Source organism: Etheostoma cragini, chromosome 10, assembly GCF_013103735.1.
Source record: "Etheostoma cragini isolate CJK2018 chromosome 10, CSU_Ecrag_1.0, whole genome shotgun sequence".
NCBI lineage: Eukaryota > Metazoa > Chordata > Actinopteri > Perciformes > Percidae > Etheostoma > Etheostoma cragini.
The window spans coordinates 24,602,042-24,620,410 of record NC_048416.1 but is presented as its reverse complement, the minus strand read 5'-3'; the positions used below and the strand labels follow the sequence as shown (position 1 = coordinate 24,620,410).

Here is an 18,369-nt window from a genome sequence, read left to right as displayed (position 1 = left end):
CACACACACACACACACACACACACTGGAAGTACCATATTTCTTTTAGTTTTGTTACTGCAGTAGAATACATTATTGTATTCTTCTATCGTAAGTTAGATACTTACCTACATATGCATTGAAAAAATGAAATTAACGTAAATATTGTAGCATCTGCTGAGGCACATGCAAGTGTTGAAATCACAAATTTTATAACAGCGTGTTGTAAAACCTGTAGTGACTCAATAAAAAAACAGGTGCACATTAGAGTGATTGATGTGCAGTGTAGATTTTTTCCATTGTGTGACAGCTTAAAAGTAATAAAAAGTACATAAAAAAGTCTAGCTGAGCAAATGGATGATTTTTAGAATTATTAAATTAAATATGGGAAATGTATTTTACCTGCTGATTAAGGGATGGGGCAGAGAGATTAGAGTTTATCCTCATAACTTTAAGAGAAAAAAAAGGTACAGAACTAGGGCCAGGGTTGTGGTTTAATAGGATATCATTGACTCCAAATGTATTATTAAATCCGTTTATCAACATTTGCTTCCTTTCATTCCCTTATTGAATTTAGTTAGGTTGAGCTTTAAAGTTACAGTGCAGAACTTTTGTCTTCCCCCTTCTGGGAGTTAGGGTAATTAGACAAAAACTGTCAACGTGCTGAAGAAAATCAGCGGGATACATAAAAACGCTGCTTTACTGTGGTATCTTCCCCCTTCCTGCCTGTCAAGGTATTGTGTTATACAGGTAATGTACACTGACATACCCTGTAACCAATCAGAGAGCCAAAATAAACGGCCATGCTGTAAAGAACTGTAAGTGAGTGAGCAAGGTTGGTTTGACGGCACTTTGTGTGCTGGTGAAAAGTACAAATGAGCTGTATTGGCATCCTCCCTTGGGTGCCAGCGCTTGAATGGCCCCACGGATACCACAACTCCAGGATACTCGAGAAATTCAGAGAGCTTTCCTTGGCAGTGATAGTTTTATCCAGCCTTGTGTGAACTGGTTTGGCAAGGGCTTGAATTTAGTGGACGTTCACCCTGGTCCTGTACTCCTACTCGAAGTGTCCTTGGGCAAAACACTGAACCCCAAATTTTTATCGATGCTGCACCATGTGGTGAGTAGATGTGTGTGAATATTTATCTGATGAGCAGATGTGATTGGTGCCTGTACTATGTAAAAACGCTGTGAGTGGTTGTTAAGGCTAGACTAGACAATAAAATCATTTTCTCCTCATGGATGAGTGTAAAAGCTGAATTTTTTCACCTTCAATTCAAATGTGCAAAATATATTTAAAGAAATCCTATCTGGAGAGTGTAACACATGCCTTCATGGATTTTTTCTTACCGTGGTTGAAAAGCAAGAAATTCCCGTGTTATTGTGGTATACCGCAACCCCCTTACGGGAGTAGCTTAATTTAGGGGGAGAATGGAGAATTTCTCCAATACAAGACATTACACAGGTACTCTCGCATTTAGGACTAATAGTCAACACAAATGGAATGTTATTATGTTTCCTGAAACGTTGCGCCCCCAACTCTCTCGGTCGGATTTGCTCCATCTTTAGATGATAGGTTTGGTTCCAAAAACCTTGAATCCATGTGAGACACAATGTCATCAGACACAATCTATGTCATTAGAATTATTAGATTGTAGATGTGAAAGAAATGCATGAAAGTTCTGCTAATTTAGCCCTGTTTAGTTCCGGGTTTGATACTGCAAGGAGTGCTTCAGGACCGTCTACAAACTACAGCACTTTTAATGATATTTTGAATATGATAAGAGGCTAAAAACATGTTCAAAACTTGCCGCGTTTAAGCCTGTTGGTTGTTAACGCTAGCAGGAGGATAACACGGTGTAGACAGCACCGATTAGTTTGTTTTTTCTCTAAATTGACAGCACTCCAAATTTACAAAAAACAAAGTTACGTGTTGGAATTGACCGGCATTCTCCTTTAAGGAGGCCAAGGATTTGATCATGTACAGTTAGACAGAATTTGCTTTATTAAACAAAACACAACTAGCAAAAGAAAAAACAGGGTCACGCAAATGTATGGCAAAACACTAGCCGGTCCAATTATTGGCTACCGTGTGAAACTAGGTCTAAAATAATATCATATATCCACCTACAGTTATACACCTACATATTGAGTTGGGGACTTGTGAACTTACAGTACTAAATATAGGACATGGCATGACTTCACTGTTGCCATGCAGTTCTGAGAAAGGACTTTGGATCAAACTCATTGTGGTGGAAGGGACATCATCAATGTTTTAAACATAGTGGGTGACTCGGCTCCAAAGGGTTGAAAAAGCTCTTATGCCTCAAATAGCTTCTCATAAAATGATCACGAGTTGTTTATGTCACCAGGAGTAAAAGTGTTGTCAGAAAGATGCAATTAGCACACATTGGGGAAAGGATAGGTGGTGCCATTCAGCAGGTGGTAACACCTCAGTAAGGTTGCTGATGGATGTCTTTCAGCAGGTCTACTTCTTCAGGGAAGAGAGAAATGAGTCATTGACTTAACGTGTTTAAAGTTGAAGATAACAAAGCTACAACCTCTTTTCACACTTTCTGACATGGCATAACACCAAAAAATGTAAACACCACAAGGAACTTTGCCAGGAATAATCCCGGTTTAGTTTGTGCATAAATTTCCACATTTATAAAAGGGTGCTTTTTGAATTGACAGCTGAGTATGAGAAAATGATATGAACTTTCCATTAGACGCAGGAGCTGTACAGTTTTAAACGTGGTGAGAGCATTCGATTTTGAGTAAACCCTCAATAGCCACTCAAAGTAAAGTCACAAAAAATGCTTCAAGCTTCATTTTATGATACAGTGCATCCTTTGGCAGTGTAGTTGTTTTTGGGAACAAATTTGAATTGATAGCCCAAGGATAACTTCACAGAGCCAAACACAACAAAATTAATAAATTCTAAATAAACTAAACATCTATCACCAATTAATGTACAGTATGCACAGTTACAGGCATCAATTTAAGTTATAAACCCAAATTAGGATTTTTTTTGTGTTTTAATGTGACACATCTATTATAGCTGGGTTTTCTTGTTATTCAAAACACTGATGGTTACAGGTTTCTCATTGACTCTCGGTAATACTAAAACACTACTTGTTCCCTTATTGCAAGTCTGAAATGAAATCTACAGGTTGTGCATACATACCTACAACTGAATACATACATACATACCTACAACTGAAGCTGGCTGAAAATAATCAGGTTTCAGGTGAATAAATTTAATTCTCCATAAATATGTCACAATTAATTCATTGTCAACAAATTGGCGGCATTCAGGAGCTTGCTGTTCCTGAGACACTGCTAATGGTTACAGTTTAATTCAGTCGTGGGAGAAAAACCTGCGGGATGGCAATTTGAATGAATACATTAAACTTTATATTTGCATGACAACAGGTTGGCTAAAAATACACTTAACTGCTGCTGCTACTGTAAATGCTTGTTGATTCCCGGTTTTGCAGCTCTACATATGGCCTTATGTACTTGCTCAACATCTGCTTTGACTTTCAAAGAACTTAATCGAGCCAAGTGTCAGCTGGTGTAAGGAAATGTGACATTGTTTATGTGACATGTAAAGTTTTAGCATTGTTTTGGTAGTTGTTTATTCTGATTTGCATCCCTTTGTACTTGTTCATTGACCTTGTAGGTGTATAATTTTGTCCATAGGACTTATTTGACCCCTTGTAAGCTGTGCCTAATGAAAATCATTGGTGATGTTTCATGCACAATGTTGTGGTTAAAGACCATGGGCACATTCTTCATGTGATGTGATTCTTATGAAATCCATGACATTTTTTTTTTCTCATTACAAACAATAACAGAAGATGGAAATCTTCTGTTCAAATCAAAAACGTTTTAGCTATCTATCTCAAAATGCCATTCAAGTGCCAGCTTTTTTTGTGTTTGATTGCTAGCTTGTAGCTAAGCTAGTAGTTATTTCAATAACAAAAGCAGTTCTGAAAGGCACTAGGATTAGGCACTGGTCATGGTTAGGTGCTTTGAAGGCAGCGGTTGAAGCGCTGCCTTCGAACGAGACATTGGGGACTTAAAACACCGTTGATCCCCCCTGTTGCACGGCTTTGGCAAAATGTTGCTTAAGAACTGACGACATTCGTCTCTGGGACAGTTCCCGCGACATACCAGTTCTGATGATGCATGAAACTTCTTCACTCCAGATTTCTAAATGTCAGAAAAAGATGGTCGTTGCCGGGCTTACAGCTTCAAAGAAGATGGTGACGGTGCGCTGGAAGCCCCAACACACTTTGACCATTAAGCAGTGGCTTCTGACCTTTCTTGAAATAGTTTATATGGAACTTTCAACAGCCCGCATCAATGGTGCTAGACAGGTGAATGTGGATATGTGGCCTTTAATGGCAGAGGCATTAAAAGGCCGACTGTGACTACAGCTGGAAGCCCACAGGGTCCCGGGGAGGGTGGAGGTAATATTGCTTTCCTTATACAGTTTTTATTTCATTTTAATTTATCAATTTAATTAATTAAAAAAAAAATGGGGGGGGGGGTTGCAAGCATGTTTTTTTTACCTGTAACATGCTCCTGGTTGTGTCTATGTTGTGTGTTGAATAAAAAACATTTGAACACAAAAAAACTATTGCAGTAGTAAGTTATCCCACCACGGAGAGCCACTGTCACTTTGACAGACACTGCTTGCGGTGATCGAACAGACGTCTGATGTGCCGCATGTATGCGTTGTCAAGGAGGTTTAATAAGAACTGCACACACTGCTACACAGAACTTGCAGTCAGTTAACACTCATAATGGAGCCTTTATGATTAATTAACCATGACGTTTTAAAGCGTGGTTAATAGTGAAATTGGTTAACCGCTGCATCTCTACTTGTGGGCCAGCTTAACTCGACACGCTGCATGAGCTTAGAGCCTTTGACTGTTGTTTACCACGCTCAAGTCTTTCCCTCAGGACTCTGAGCTGCTGTAATGGAAAACATCAGATGGGTACTAGGCAAACCTTCTTACTTTAGAAAGAGAAGAAGTAAAAGCCATGCTAGGACTAGGAGATGTACTATATCTTGTTGAAAAAGAGATGAATGTCCAAGAGTGAATGTGATATAAACATTGAGGCACATAGCAAGTGGTTTTGAGCATTTAAATTCAGCATGAGCACCAGAGACACTGAAAAGCTCTAATGGCTTAAAGAGAGCAGGTTGTTGCATGTGTATGTAAAGAGCAGTCTCTATTAAACATGGCTTTGTGTTTTTCCCTCAGTCTTTTGCTTTGATAGCAAGGCTTTTCTCTATCTACCATGCCATCTGATATGTCAGCCATGTCCAAGTACGTGTGTTATCTTTTAACACAGTATTCACCTTGTTATGCATGCCAAGTTCGAATGACGATCCCCTTCTTCAAGTGATGGACTGAAGTCACATGTGATGGTACCTTGGTGTTTCCTACAAACTCTGACTAAACGTTAACATTTTACAAGGCGTATTTTATGCCTGCTGTATTTTTAGTGAGATACTTCAGACCAATGTTCTTAGCATCTAAAGCTGTTCAAAACCTCAAAAACCTTTGATCAAACAAGGTTATAGATTTTCAAAGTAGTCGTAGTAAAGGTGAGACAGAAGTATGGAGGTAAAAGAGGTAGACAGGAGGAGGAGAGGCAAGAAGTCTAGCCTAGCATTTTATTAAACATAATTCAACATCTACAATCGTGTACAACAAGTGTCTAAAGCCCACAAACGCATCAATTTCTGCACCGCTTCTGGAAAAACATCCTAGGGGAAACACTGCATGCATGGTACAATTATATATTTTTGAATTTACTAAAAAAATACTCTCTAATTTTCTTTTTAATCTTGTGTTGCTGCAGTGTTTAAGATATGCTGCTGTCTAGATCAAAACTCTGGTTTACTAACAGTTTCCACTTACTTAGTAGGTAACAATTAAAAACTCAACTGACATCACATCCTGCATCATATCTCATATACCATATACTATTACAACCCATCATACTAGAATATATCAATTTCTTGTAATAGCGGCCTATAAGCAGAGCAGCAGAAAAAACCCAGCCCTCACATAACAACCCTCTGGTTCACAACACTGAGCATCATGTATTTCTGTCCTCGCTCGGAGGAGTAATAGGTCATCAATAAATGAATGGCTGCACGACTCCTCATTTGTCTCTTATGTCAGCTGATGACCAGACTGTTGGATGTGCATACTGATAACAAATGACTGTGCCCTTCGCTGACCCTGCTGGTGGCAGAGGATGCCTGGCTGTGCGACACAAATTCACTAAATAATCATTATGCCAGGCCACCGCAGGGATTTAATAAACTAGCAAATTGACTGGCTCCAATCAGGTCACAGTGTACACACTCGTATCTCATCTAATCCCTCTGTGACGGATGGAGGAAAATGCAGGACTGTGTGTGGGGAGATGTTAGGGATGTAAATGAGGCTGAACACTATAAGTTTGTTTCTTTGTTTACTATTCCAACTGCTAAAACTCAGCTCAGATATTCATTCAACACATTTTGAACAGTAAAATGTTAAGAAAAAATAACAAGAAGCTTCAAAATGATGTGTTTTTTTAAAGGATATCTATAATACACTGTTTAAAGGTTCATACTTGTGTTTTGTGATTGTACTAGAACATGATTAAAATAACATTGTGTTTGTTCAAATAACACTTTCTTTTTCTTATACTGCCCATGGCTGCTGAACTTGTAGTCACCCTCAGTCTGAGAAGCTCTGTAGGAGCACCTGTCTCTTTAAGCCCCTCTCCCGAAAAACGCCCAGTCTGCTCTGATTGGTCAATGCATTTCTGTATGTCCGTAAGTCTCCGGAATCTCCAAGTGGGCAAGCCTTTCTTTTTTAAGCGTAGCTCACATGGCGCCATTTTGCTACAAAGAAATCACCTGCCGTTAGCAACCCATTGACTGCTATTCATTTTGGCGCCACTTTGACAGAGAATAACTTTACATCTGAAGCGTTTCAAGACTCTATTTGCATGTTGTTTATTTCTAAAGAAACACAACAATGTATAATAGGCTCCATTACCTTGTATCTCACATTATGGCTCCGTAGCAGAAGTTTTTTGTAAAAATAGGCTAACGATTGTGTCATAACCACGCGACTTACCGTCACATAGTCAGAAGAAGCACGCAGAGTTTGGACTTCCATTAGCTGTTTAGGTTTAATTACTAATATATATTAGTAATTTTTTTTTTACAATTGGGCATGGGGCACAAGCTCAGGTTTGATCACCCTGTAGCTGGCCACCTTTGATGAGGGTGTCTAGTGTTGAAAGGCCGAAACACCCCCTGATTTAAAGGTACACTACTGATGATGTGTCCCGAAATTAACAACTTCCACATCTAAAATTCAGCTCTCATGCCACTCTCAACATCAAGGCGAACCTCATGTGCATACCATCTTTTGGCACAATGGACAGTTTAACATCATGTCCCGTGTTTGATAATTCAGTATGTTAGTTAGCAGTAATTAGCAAGCCATCACGGGAAAAGTGCTTATATTTTAACAACGGGATCTGTTGGTCCACTTCTTTAACTGTCTATGGGAATCTCTGCTGTTGGAATCTCCTCTGTTGTTGAGACTGACTGCAACATATGCAACATACAAAGCAGGACTCTGTACTGTGAAAAAACACCAATAAAGGCTTCTAAACCAAAAAACTACACAACCTGACATGTTTCAGCATGCAGCTACTTGTAGTTAGTAATGGATTGTAATGTTATAAAGTAGCACTTTCTACTGGCAAAAAAAGCTTCTGAAATAAATACTGCCTGGACCAATCATAGAAACCCACTGAGCAGAGAGTAGAAAAAAACGTAGAAAGTGGAGTGTCAGAACATCGGGAAATCGGAGGTTTTTGCTCACAGAGATTTCTCTCAAATACATTTACCTAATTTTTTTGAAGCTCTTGCCACTTTCAACATGTGAATCTGACATTGTAACATCATAGATGTGACAGAAAATATGGAAAAGCATAATGTGTTTCCTTTAAAGTCTCTTGTGATTGCATTAACTTTCACTTGAAAAACAAACCTCTGCTTGTATGTGGCTTTTAGCTGGTTACATAATTATACCAGGCTCTGAAAAAATGGTGCAGTGAAATAGAAACTGTTCACCGTTTTGAATTTGTTTTTTATAGCAGACACTGATACTAACTTCACAATGTGTGATGCATGTGAGCTAAGAAGCAAAGCCATTACTCTAATGCATTGCTGTAACCATTTGCTTAGCCGTAACTGTAAACACTGGGTGTTCATCTTGGTTTTCCTTTGATTTTTTTATATCAGGAGACCATTCAGCTCAAAGCCAAATTCATCAGTGATTGTAATTAATGAAATGAAGCACCACTCTCTAGTCAATATTTATTGGTCAGTGAAGTACAGTGTGTGCAATGCGAGAGTAAAGTTTGGGGATGCCAGCCTGTATGGGCCTCAGTTAAGTTTTTTTCTTTTTTTCCATGACAGTTTTACAGTTCAGGACCATCTTATCTACTGCAGTGAAACCCTGTGTTGTATGACTTACCATCATGTGGCCCTAATTTGGATTGCTGATATTTTTTAAAGGAACGTTCTCTAGCAACATTTTGGCCACTACACATGTATTGAGATGCACTACAGTAAAGACCACAATCATTCTGTCATTACATGCTTTGAGTTCCCACAAAACAATAATCTTGCCTAAGCTTCCAGGAATGGATATGGGAGGGAAAACAAATGAAAACGTTGAATATTTACTGATATTTTCGTTAACATAGCTACATACACTAAAGCTAAATGTTAACCCCCAAACAAATATAGCTTGTGAAGCTACAGCAACATGACAAAAGTAGTTTACCACATCAGAGCTGTTTTATACATCCATGAACATGACTAGTCCCTGTTTGGCGGTGGCGTCAGAGATCCTCAGCAGTTTAATTTGCTGCAGAAAACTTTGCTGTGCTTGAGTTTTAGAAAGCTCAGGGAAAATAGTCACTAATAGCCACTAATAGTGGGTGTCTTTGCTGGTGTTAGAGATTCAAAGCAAGCCACAATAGCAAAATGATCTTATTAGTTCACTGTCAAACCACTGTCTTTTTCTAGGCTCTTCTACTCTGCGTATTCCTTCCATAATGATAAAACATAAGTTGCTTACTTGATATCGTTTGATTTGATTAATATTGTGTTTATTAAAAAAGAATTCATGAGAAAGTTTTGGGATGCTGTGGTGCTGCATACTCAGATTTTTCATTCATCAATACTGTGCTGGAGTGAGTAGTGGACATTTCCGCTTCCATTGCAGTCATTAAAATTATTTGCTTGTCATGTGATGAAGTAATTATTAATTATTAAAAATAAGAAATTATTTTTTATTGTAATCTTTTTACTTTTCTTGAAGGGCAGTACAATAACACTTATGAACATAGTGATCTTTTCATAAATAGAATGAGCTGCGGACAAACATACAATCATTTTCTGTGTAATCATTGCCAGCCATCCCTTATGTTTATAACTTTACATATCAGTGCTGCCTTGAAAGGCATTTGCTCTAACAGTTGAGTTTTTTCTCTGCTTTTTTTGACATATCCGTTCACCATCCCTTAAGGACTTTTCCAAAGGGCAATCTAAGAGTGAGCAAGCTGCTATTAGAAAGCCAATATATTTGATGTGGTTCATGGGTTACTGTACAGACTGATATGTTGTCTGTCAAGACTCATTTGTGTTCGTACAGGTTGAAATGGCAGACCGAAAAGAATCCTGTTTTCAGAAAAAATCTCACTATTTATTTCCTTATAAAAAATATTGTTCTCATAAAAACGTTTGTGAATGAACTCATTCTCACAATCCTGCAGTATATCCTAGTTTTTTATGGATTTGTGTACTTTTTATCCTTACATCTGCTTCTGAAATACCAGATGATGCAATTTTTGTTTCTGTTCTGATCCTTTTTTAGCTGAGATCTGCAGCTCTTTAGCTCGCTCCCCCACCCTTTGGCCACAGTTTTCACCCTAAGAGGCTGAACTTTTGCATGGAGGTCAAGTGTTTGTGAGGTTGTGTGTAAGTGAATGCATTAACCCATAGATGCATGCGCATTTGTATGTCCAACTATTGCGAATTTACGCTGTTTTTTCCTGCTGGTAAACTAATCTCCATAGGTAAACCAGATGGAAACCTCTGCCACACATTGGTCAGTGTTTAAGGTCTGCTTTAAAACGCGTCCCAGAAACAGGTTGGGATTAAGGGTCAAGGACCCTCATTTCATTTTGCTTTTATTTTTATTTCAAGCCCTCAGCCCTTGGACCAAATGAATTCTATGAATGTTTTAGCCTTAATTATTTTTATGGTCACTTTGTGGGAGAAAGTACTGTTCCCTGCAAAACCCAAACAAACAACCCCCATTCACTGTGGGTTGATAAACAGGTAAACTGTGGGACATACTAGCCCCCGAAACATACTCCATGCCTTGAAACCTAAACCCACCATGATAAAGATGAATGGGAAAAGAGGCAGGGTTATATTATATTTGGTTGTGTAGCAACACAGAATTTTACATTTCTTTCAGTTTTTTTGGCGTGTGTGCTACCATTAAGTGGTACTGTTGCACACTTGTCAGAAGTTTAAGAAGTGCTCTCTCCTCACTACTAACTGATTTTAAAATAGCCCTTAAAATGACAAAGCCTGTATGTGAATGGAGTAGATTTGGTGAGGGTTTCCTAGCCAGAATGGGATAGCTTTAAATGCTCACATAGACGGAACATACACTGAAACAAAATTATAAATGCAACACTTTTGTTTTTGCCCACATTTTCCATGAGCTGAACTCAAATATCTAAGACTTTTTCTCTGTACAACAAAGGTCTATTTCTCTGAAATATTTTTCACAAATCTGTGTTAGTGAGCACTTCTTCTTTGCTGAGAAAATCAGTACACCTCACAGGTGTGGCATATCAAGATGTTGATTGGACAGCATGATTATTGCACAGGTGTTCCTTAGGCTGGCCACAATAAAAGGCCACTTCAAAATGTTTACTGTATCTGGTGTGACCATCATTTGCCTCAAACAGTGCAACATATCTCCTTGGCATAGAGTTGATCAGGTTGTTGATTGTGGCCTGCGGGCCGAAGTTGCTGGACTTGGACTCGGAACACGCTGTTGTATCCAGAGCATCCCAAACATGCTCAATGGGTGACATGTCTGGTGAGTACGCTGGCCATGCAAGAACTGGGATGTTTTCAGCTTCCAGGAATTGTGTACAGATCCTTGCAACATTGGGCTGTGCATTATCACGCTGCAACATGAGGTGATGGTCGTGGATGAATGGCACAACAATGGGCCTCAGGATCTTGTCAAGTATCTCTGTGCATAAAAAATGCCATCAGTAAAATGCATCTGTTTTCGTTGTCCATAAAATTCGCCTGTCCATACCCTAACCCCACCGCCACCATGGGCAACTCAATCCACAACGTTGATATCAGCAAACTGCTCACCCACACAATAACATACTGTCTACCATCTGCTCTGGACAGGACCGGGATTTATCCGTGAAAAGAACACCTTTCCAAAGTGCCAGACACCAGTAAATGTAAGCATTAGCCCACTCAGATAGGTTACATTGACAAACTGCAGTCAGGTCGAGGCCCCGATGCGCAACAAGCATGCAGATGAGCTTCCCTGAGACGGTTTCTGACAGTTTGTGCAGAAATTCTTTGGTTATTCAAACAGATTGTTGCAGCAGCTGTCCGGGTGTCTGGTCTCAGACAATGTTGGAGGTGAAGATGCTGGATGTGGAGGTCCTGGGCTGGTGTGGTTACACATGGTTTGCGCTTGTGAGGCCGGTTGAATGTACTGCCAAATTTTCTGAAACCCCTTTGGAGATGGCTTTTGATAGAGAAATGAACATTCAATTCACGGAAAACAACTCTGGTGGACATTCCAGCAATAGGCATGCCAATTGCACGCTCGCTCAAAAAGAAATTGTGCGATAAAAGCACATTTAAGAGTGGCCTTTTTATTGTGGTCAGCCTAAGGCACACCTGTGCAATAATCATGCTGTCCAATCAACATCTTGATATGCCACACCTGAGAGGTGGATGGATTATCTCAGCAAAGGAGAAGTGCTTACTAACACAGATTTAGACAGATTTTTTGAACAAAATATTTGAGAGAAATAAGCCTTTGTGTGCATAGAAAAAGTCAGAGTTCAGCTCATGAAAAATATTGTTGTGCTTATTGTTGTGTTCAGTACTGGGTGACAGTAGCTCAGTCCGTAAGGAGTTGGGTTGGGAACCAGAAGGTTGCTGGTTCAAGTCCCCTTATGGACCAAAAGTACAGAGTGTGGACTGGAGAGATGCCAGTTCACCTCCTGGGCACTGCCAAGGTGCTCTTGAACAAGGCACTGAACACAAACTCTCTATTAGTGCATGTATAAAACCTGAGCGTGTGTGTATTTCAGGCCTGTGTGTAATAACGACAGAGTGTAAATTGCAATTTCCCCATAGGGGATCAATTTTTTCATAAATTAAAAAAAATATTTCTCTCTCATAGTTAATAGTAATATGATTAAAATGTACTTAGAATAATATGACATCTTTGCAGTGATGCCACTGCGCATGCAAATATCAAATGACAAAACAGGACAGTTTGCCGTTGCATTGCATTTTTGGTGATATCTGGGTTGAAGTGAACAGACTTTTAATCACTCCCACTAGGAGTGCTTTTAGTGAACTTGACTTGCATAATTTATGGATTTGACTAACATTTTGTGACTTTAGAGAAACACCATCCGGTATTGATGGGAATTCCCTGAGGATCAAGGGGACTGAAACTGCCTAAATGAGATCCAAACTGTAACAAGAGCTTAAACCCAGACTTTCCATCTGTTCTGGTAGATCCACACAGATCCCTGTTCTGGTCAGACAAAAATGTAACTTTTTTTTCTTTCTGTGTTTTTCTCAGGTTTTATGGGACACAATGGCTATCCAAGTCCATGTGAACACAAGTACTGTGGCCTGGGACGTCACTGTGTGGCCAACCATGAGACTGGCCAAGGGGAGTGTAAGTGCTTGGATCACTGTAAACCGCACTATAAACCTGTGTGTGGTTCAGATGGGAAGCTGTACCAGAACCATTGTGAGCTCCACCGGGCCTCCTGTCTCAGAGGACACAGGATTACCATCATGCACAGTGAGGAGTGCTTCTACAAAGGTAGGAGCCCATGTGACCTTTCTCTTTTGGAGGATGTGTGTGATCCAGTGGATACAGTATATCTTGCATTTTACCCTTTGCAGTGTAGTTGAGATCATGTTAGCCATGTAACCTAAGGGAATTTGATTTAATCAAGTTTGCTTCCTGCTAAGAGAGGAAATAATGATATTTTGATAAAAACTTAATTTAGTATGTTGATTTGAAGCAAGTTTCTGCAAAAGTATCCCTAAATGCAATTCCTTGACATTTAGCGTGCTTGCTGAAAGGTGTTTCTGATTTGACAACCTCACCAATAAAGGAAAATTACCTACACAACATAGTGGCTATGAGGTCAGGCATACTTTCACCCAAAGGCATGCAGTTTTACTTTACAGTGTATGTAGGTTCAAAAAGGTTCCAACCATAGATCTGAATGGCTTATTGAAAATAATTTAACACTCGCGTTGAAGTTAATATTAAGCTCCCCACACAAACAATAAATCAAGTAGACGAAGAAATGGATCACTATTTTGGAGAGTTTTCTCATTTTGCAGAATGTACACTCACAATACGGGACTGGTTCTGGTATTGAGCAGCTTTTGTTGAATTTACTTTAGGCTCTATGGAATATTGCCCTTTTTCAACTCTAATATCTGTCCGTTATGATGCTACAGCCAAAAGCTGTTTTTCTTAGCTTAGCATAAACTGGAATACTGGAAGTAGCTAGTCTGGCTAAACCTGAAGACTTAAAAATCTGCCTGCCTGGCAGCGGGAATTTCCAGGAAGTTACTGTCTGCAGTTAAGAAACAGTCAGACAGTTGACCCACTGCAAACCAGCAAATTGTCAATTTTACTGGAAAAACAAGATAACATGTTAATTAGGGATCTTTTAGATATGTTGGTAGATTGATTTAGTTATTTTAGGAGTGGTTTCACAGTTCTAATAAAAGATTTCCCCAGAAAAAAAACAAGCATATTTCCTAAAAATGTTAACTATAATTTTAATGTGATGTCAGTTGTAAAAACAAATAATAACTTTAAGTGTTTTCCTACTCCTAAAAATGAACTGTAATGCAAAATCTTAAACCCAGGGTTCTTGTTAGTACAACTGTAAAAGGAGATCCACTCTAGCATCTGCATTTTCATCTCATAATAGAGAAAATAATGTCATTGGTGAAGCATTGTGGGAATATATTGCAGGGAAAAACATAAAAACCACCATGATAATTCCAGGGATTTCTCAAATGTTGTATGCAAAACAATTATCAAACTGAAGTAGATGCATGTTGTACTGCAAACCTTGATAGTTAGTGTCAAAATACGAGCACATACAGTACATCAAATAACAAAAGAGCACATAGCAGTGTAACAGAACATCTTGGGTTGAAAAAACCAAAGACATTGTAGAACCAAAGACATGCAATATTCACAAATACAGTTTTTTTTATAACATTGCAGAGCAAATGCAAAATAAATAACAAAAGGCACAATCTCAAACCCATCATAGCTTTTTGTGAAATCCTCAGCTCGGTGCAGCGGCAGGAACAGGTGGTAGTGCTGTATTGTTCATATTTCCCCAGACAAGGTTGACTGCTCTCTACCATTGATTGTATAAACACACCGATTATTCTGAGTCCCTGGAAACAAGGCTACTCTCCTTTTTGTAAAGCTAGACATCAGTGAAGTAAGAGCTCCTGACACTTTGCACCTCTGTTCTGTTCAGGGCAAAAGGGGATAGATGCACACTACAGCATATTTATAATATTCATGAACGATTGACTGAGTCTGCATTCATTCGTCAGGGTTTCTTAGCTCAAAGTAACTTCATACGAGACTGGGAATAGCTTTGGATCTATATATTGTTGCTGATGAAACTCTCTGTGGTCGCCCTTACTGAAGGTTTTGGGGGAAACATCTTCGGATTGTAAGCCAAAACAAAAATGAACAGCACATCTGTCTCACCAAGTACACATTCTGGCACTACTGAACTCTTCAATTTAGAGATAAATAAAGCCTCACTGCAGGAAGGAAACGTGTGCAAGGTTTTACAGCAATTCCCTACACTATACTATACAAAAGGCTACATACAAACCATCTTAAGACAGCAGCCTCATGACTTAGCATACAATAAGATCACCCTTTGCAGAAACAGTGTAGGTAAGCCATTACTAACAATCAAAGCATTTGATTTATCCTAATCACAGAAAAAGTCAGTCAGATCAGTGATACATCCCTGCTGGGTGACAGTCCTAATCAGCCTCTCTTATGTGCCCTGTCCTGTCAAACTACATCCCCCACCCACCCCCTCTACATCCAATCAGGCTCTATCCGCAATGCAGAGTGGGATATTTGACCAATGTCAGGCGATCAATATCAGATCAACAGGAGCCAAAAGAAGGAATAAAAAACAAGCCCTCTTTTCTTCCCTCATCTCCTCCCTTACTCAGTCCAGATGGGCTTTCTTTTTACTGGGACTGATATGTAATCAATTTCTCATTGGATGAGAGCTCCAGGGAGAGGAAAGGGAAACCTGTTAGAGCGATTAGTAATCTCTGCTAAAGGAAATTCTTTCTTCTCCGCAATTTGAAATATTTAAAAATAAAAATGTAAATTATCAAAATGTTTACAGTTTTAAATATTTACACAATAAAACAGATGGATTACCTTAGAATTACACAGCCACAAAGGATTTGTTCATTGTTGCTACTACAAAAGGCTCTGTGGCAATCACAGGAAATGGATAATTGAACAAATGTGATAGAGCTTACAACCAAATCTAGATGTAATAATGATTCTGGGGTAAATAGTGGGTAAAAGGAAATGTGCCCTAAATGGCATGTTAAATGTGTCACTTGATGTTTTGTCCTCTAGGTAATGGGTTCAATTTACCTACCAATATTGATATATACACTCATAACAGCATAATAATGAATTTTTCCTCAGTTTAATATTAGTTACCTCCACCAAAGTGGTTATGTTTGGGTCAAATTCTTGCCTCTATCTTTTAGTCCGTGTTAGTTACCAGGATATCTACTTAACATATTTCAATTCAAGTTGGTAGAAAGCCAGGTCATGGTCCAAGAAGCAGTGATGACTTTCTAGCACGCTAGCAGCTGGCCCAAGGGATGGTAATGTTGGTCAATCAGTCCACTACTTTCGTTCAGACGTAAATGTCTCAAGAACTATTGGATGAATTGGCATGAAACTTTGTACAGACATTAATGGTCCCGAAAGAATAAAGTTTAAAGTGTGATTATCCCTTGACATTCCCTCTAGCCCCACCATGTGGTTGACTTTTTTTGTGCATAAAATATGACAACTATTGAATGAATTGCCATCGAATTTGGTATAAACATTGATGTTCTCCTCATAATGAATGGTAACTTTGGTTATCCCTTGAACTTTCACAGTGCCAGCATCCGGTCAATTTTCAATTTGTCCAATATTTAGTTCTGACATTTCCATTCAGTTGTACTTTGTGTAGAGATGTCCCAAGAGGATCCGCTGGATTGGTATTGGGACTGATCTGGGAATAATTTAATGGATCGGTATTGGCTAAAATAAAGTTGATCATTTGTTGATAGAAAGCTTTTCATTACAGCAGCATAAGGTATTTCCCTTGTCCAGTAAACTGGTTGTAATCTTTGACTATAGGCAGTCCAATTCAGTACACAGTATAATAAATGAACTGTCAATGCCAGATGGATGACATGCTGGTGCCACTAATGCTCTGCTGAGTGCCACAGATAATAGCTCATACTTTCCTTGTCAGATATGCTAAGCAAATGAAATGTTGATCAGCTGGCCACACATGGTTTATTTCCATCATTTATAAGTCACATTCACACCACACCACATTCAGCGGCCAAACATTCAGCGCAAACCTAGTTTTGATTATGGATGTGCAGATCATCTATTTTTGGCCCGTACGTGTTCAGATCAGCAGATCTAAAATAGTCTACCACACTACCGCTGATTAAACACAGAGCCTCCTCTACCGCAATTATTCTGAAAACATACATCAATAATATGCCAAAGCACGTTTCACAATCTGTATGTTTAAATAGTGGATTTGCATATTCAGATTTCTTGGATACTGTATGATATTGCTAGCAATTTAGCAATTAAACACACTATTTTGTAAGTGAAGTGATATAGTAGCACAGTGCTACAGTAGAATATGATGTTGCAGTGCCATTAGTTCATTCTTTAACGGAAACTGTGAGATTGTACCATTGTCTAATGTATTCTAATGTCTCATTGATGTATTAATAAGACCACATATCATAAGCAGACAAGTCCAGGGCATCTCACAATCACTGAAAAGATTCTGCTTCAAATTAATGTGATAGACAGACAATTAATCCCCTGGGCCAGCTTAAAGTTGGAGCTGTTGGAAATGATTGCCTTTGAACTGACACCCATATGCAAAGAACCTGAGCTATTAGTGGGTCTGGTCCCAGTTGGATGGGTGTATGTTGGAAATGGATGGATGGATGTTGGAAATGGACAGGCCTTGTCAGCCATACCTTCTCTGTGCCTCATATCAGCAATGGAAGACAGGATAAAAAATGACAGCCATGTGTGGACTAAAGCTTCTCATTAGCACTGTGGAGAGCATATGACCCACCATTTACCCCTTGCACTGCATAGTAACTTAGCCGGGATCAGATCTGATTGAAAATTTAGTGGTGCACAAAAGCCTGTCCAATCTGTGAAGGGAAATGTTTGCATACTGTAAAATCAAGCAATCTCTGCAACAAGCAATTGCCACGAGTGGAGACAATCAGGACTAAGGTTGCGGCACATCAAGCAAGGGGTTTCAGTGCATTCACCACATCCAATTATCTGGGAGCTCATACATTTAAAAAACCTTCATTTTCGACATTTGGCTCCCAATGAACCTTCTGTGCTAGAGCTTCTCAAATTTGTATTTACTACTTACTGTGTGGTTGCACTGCATCATTTACCTTACTATTGCATCATGATGTTGGGACACGGATCAGAGCTTTACCCAGGCTTTATTTCAACATTGAGATGAACTGATAGAATAGTGTTAGATTACAGTACATCATACCCGTATAAAGTATAATTAGATTAGATTAGATTCAACTTTATTGTCATTACACAGGTACAAGGCAACAAAATGCAGTTTAGGTCTAACCAGAAGTGCAATG

The 18,369-nt window shown here is 39.0% G+C and overlaps 1 protein-coding gene across 2 annotated transcripts in view; it reads left to right on the top strand.

Moving 5' to 3' along the window:
• Positions 1-18,369, top strand: part of fstl5 (follistatin-like 5) — a 151,968-nt gene that overhangs the window by 36,685 nt on the left and 96,914 nt on the right. For both annotated transcript variants that reach the window (XM_034883342.1, XM_034883343.1), the window contains exon 4: positions 12,965-13,213. In XM_034883342.1, coding sequence (XP_034739233.1) covers positions 12,965-13,213 — 249 coding nt within the window. The remainder of the gene's footprint in view (positions 1-12,964; positions 13,214-18,369) is intronic.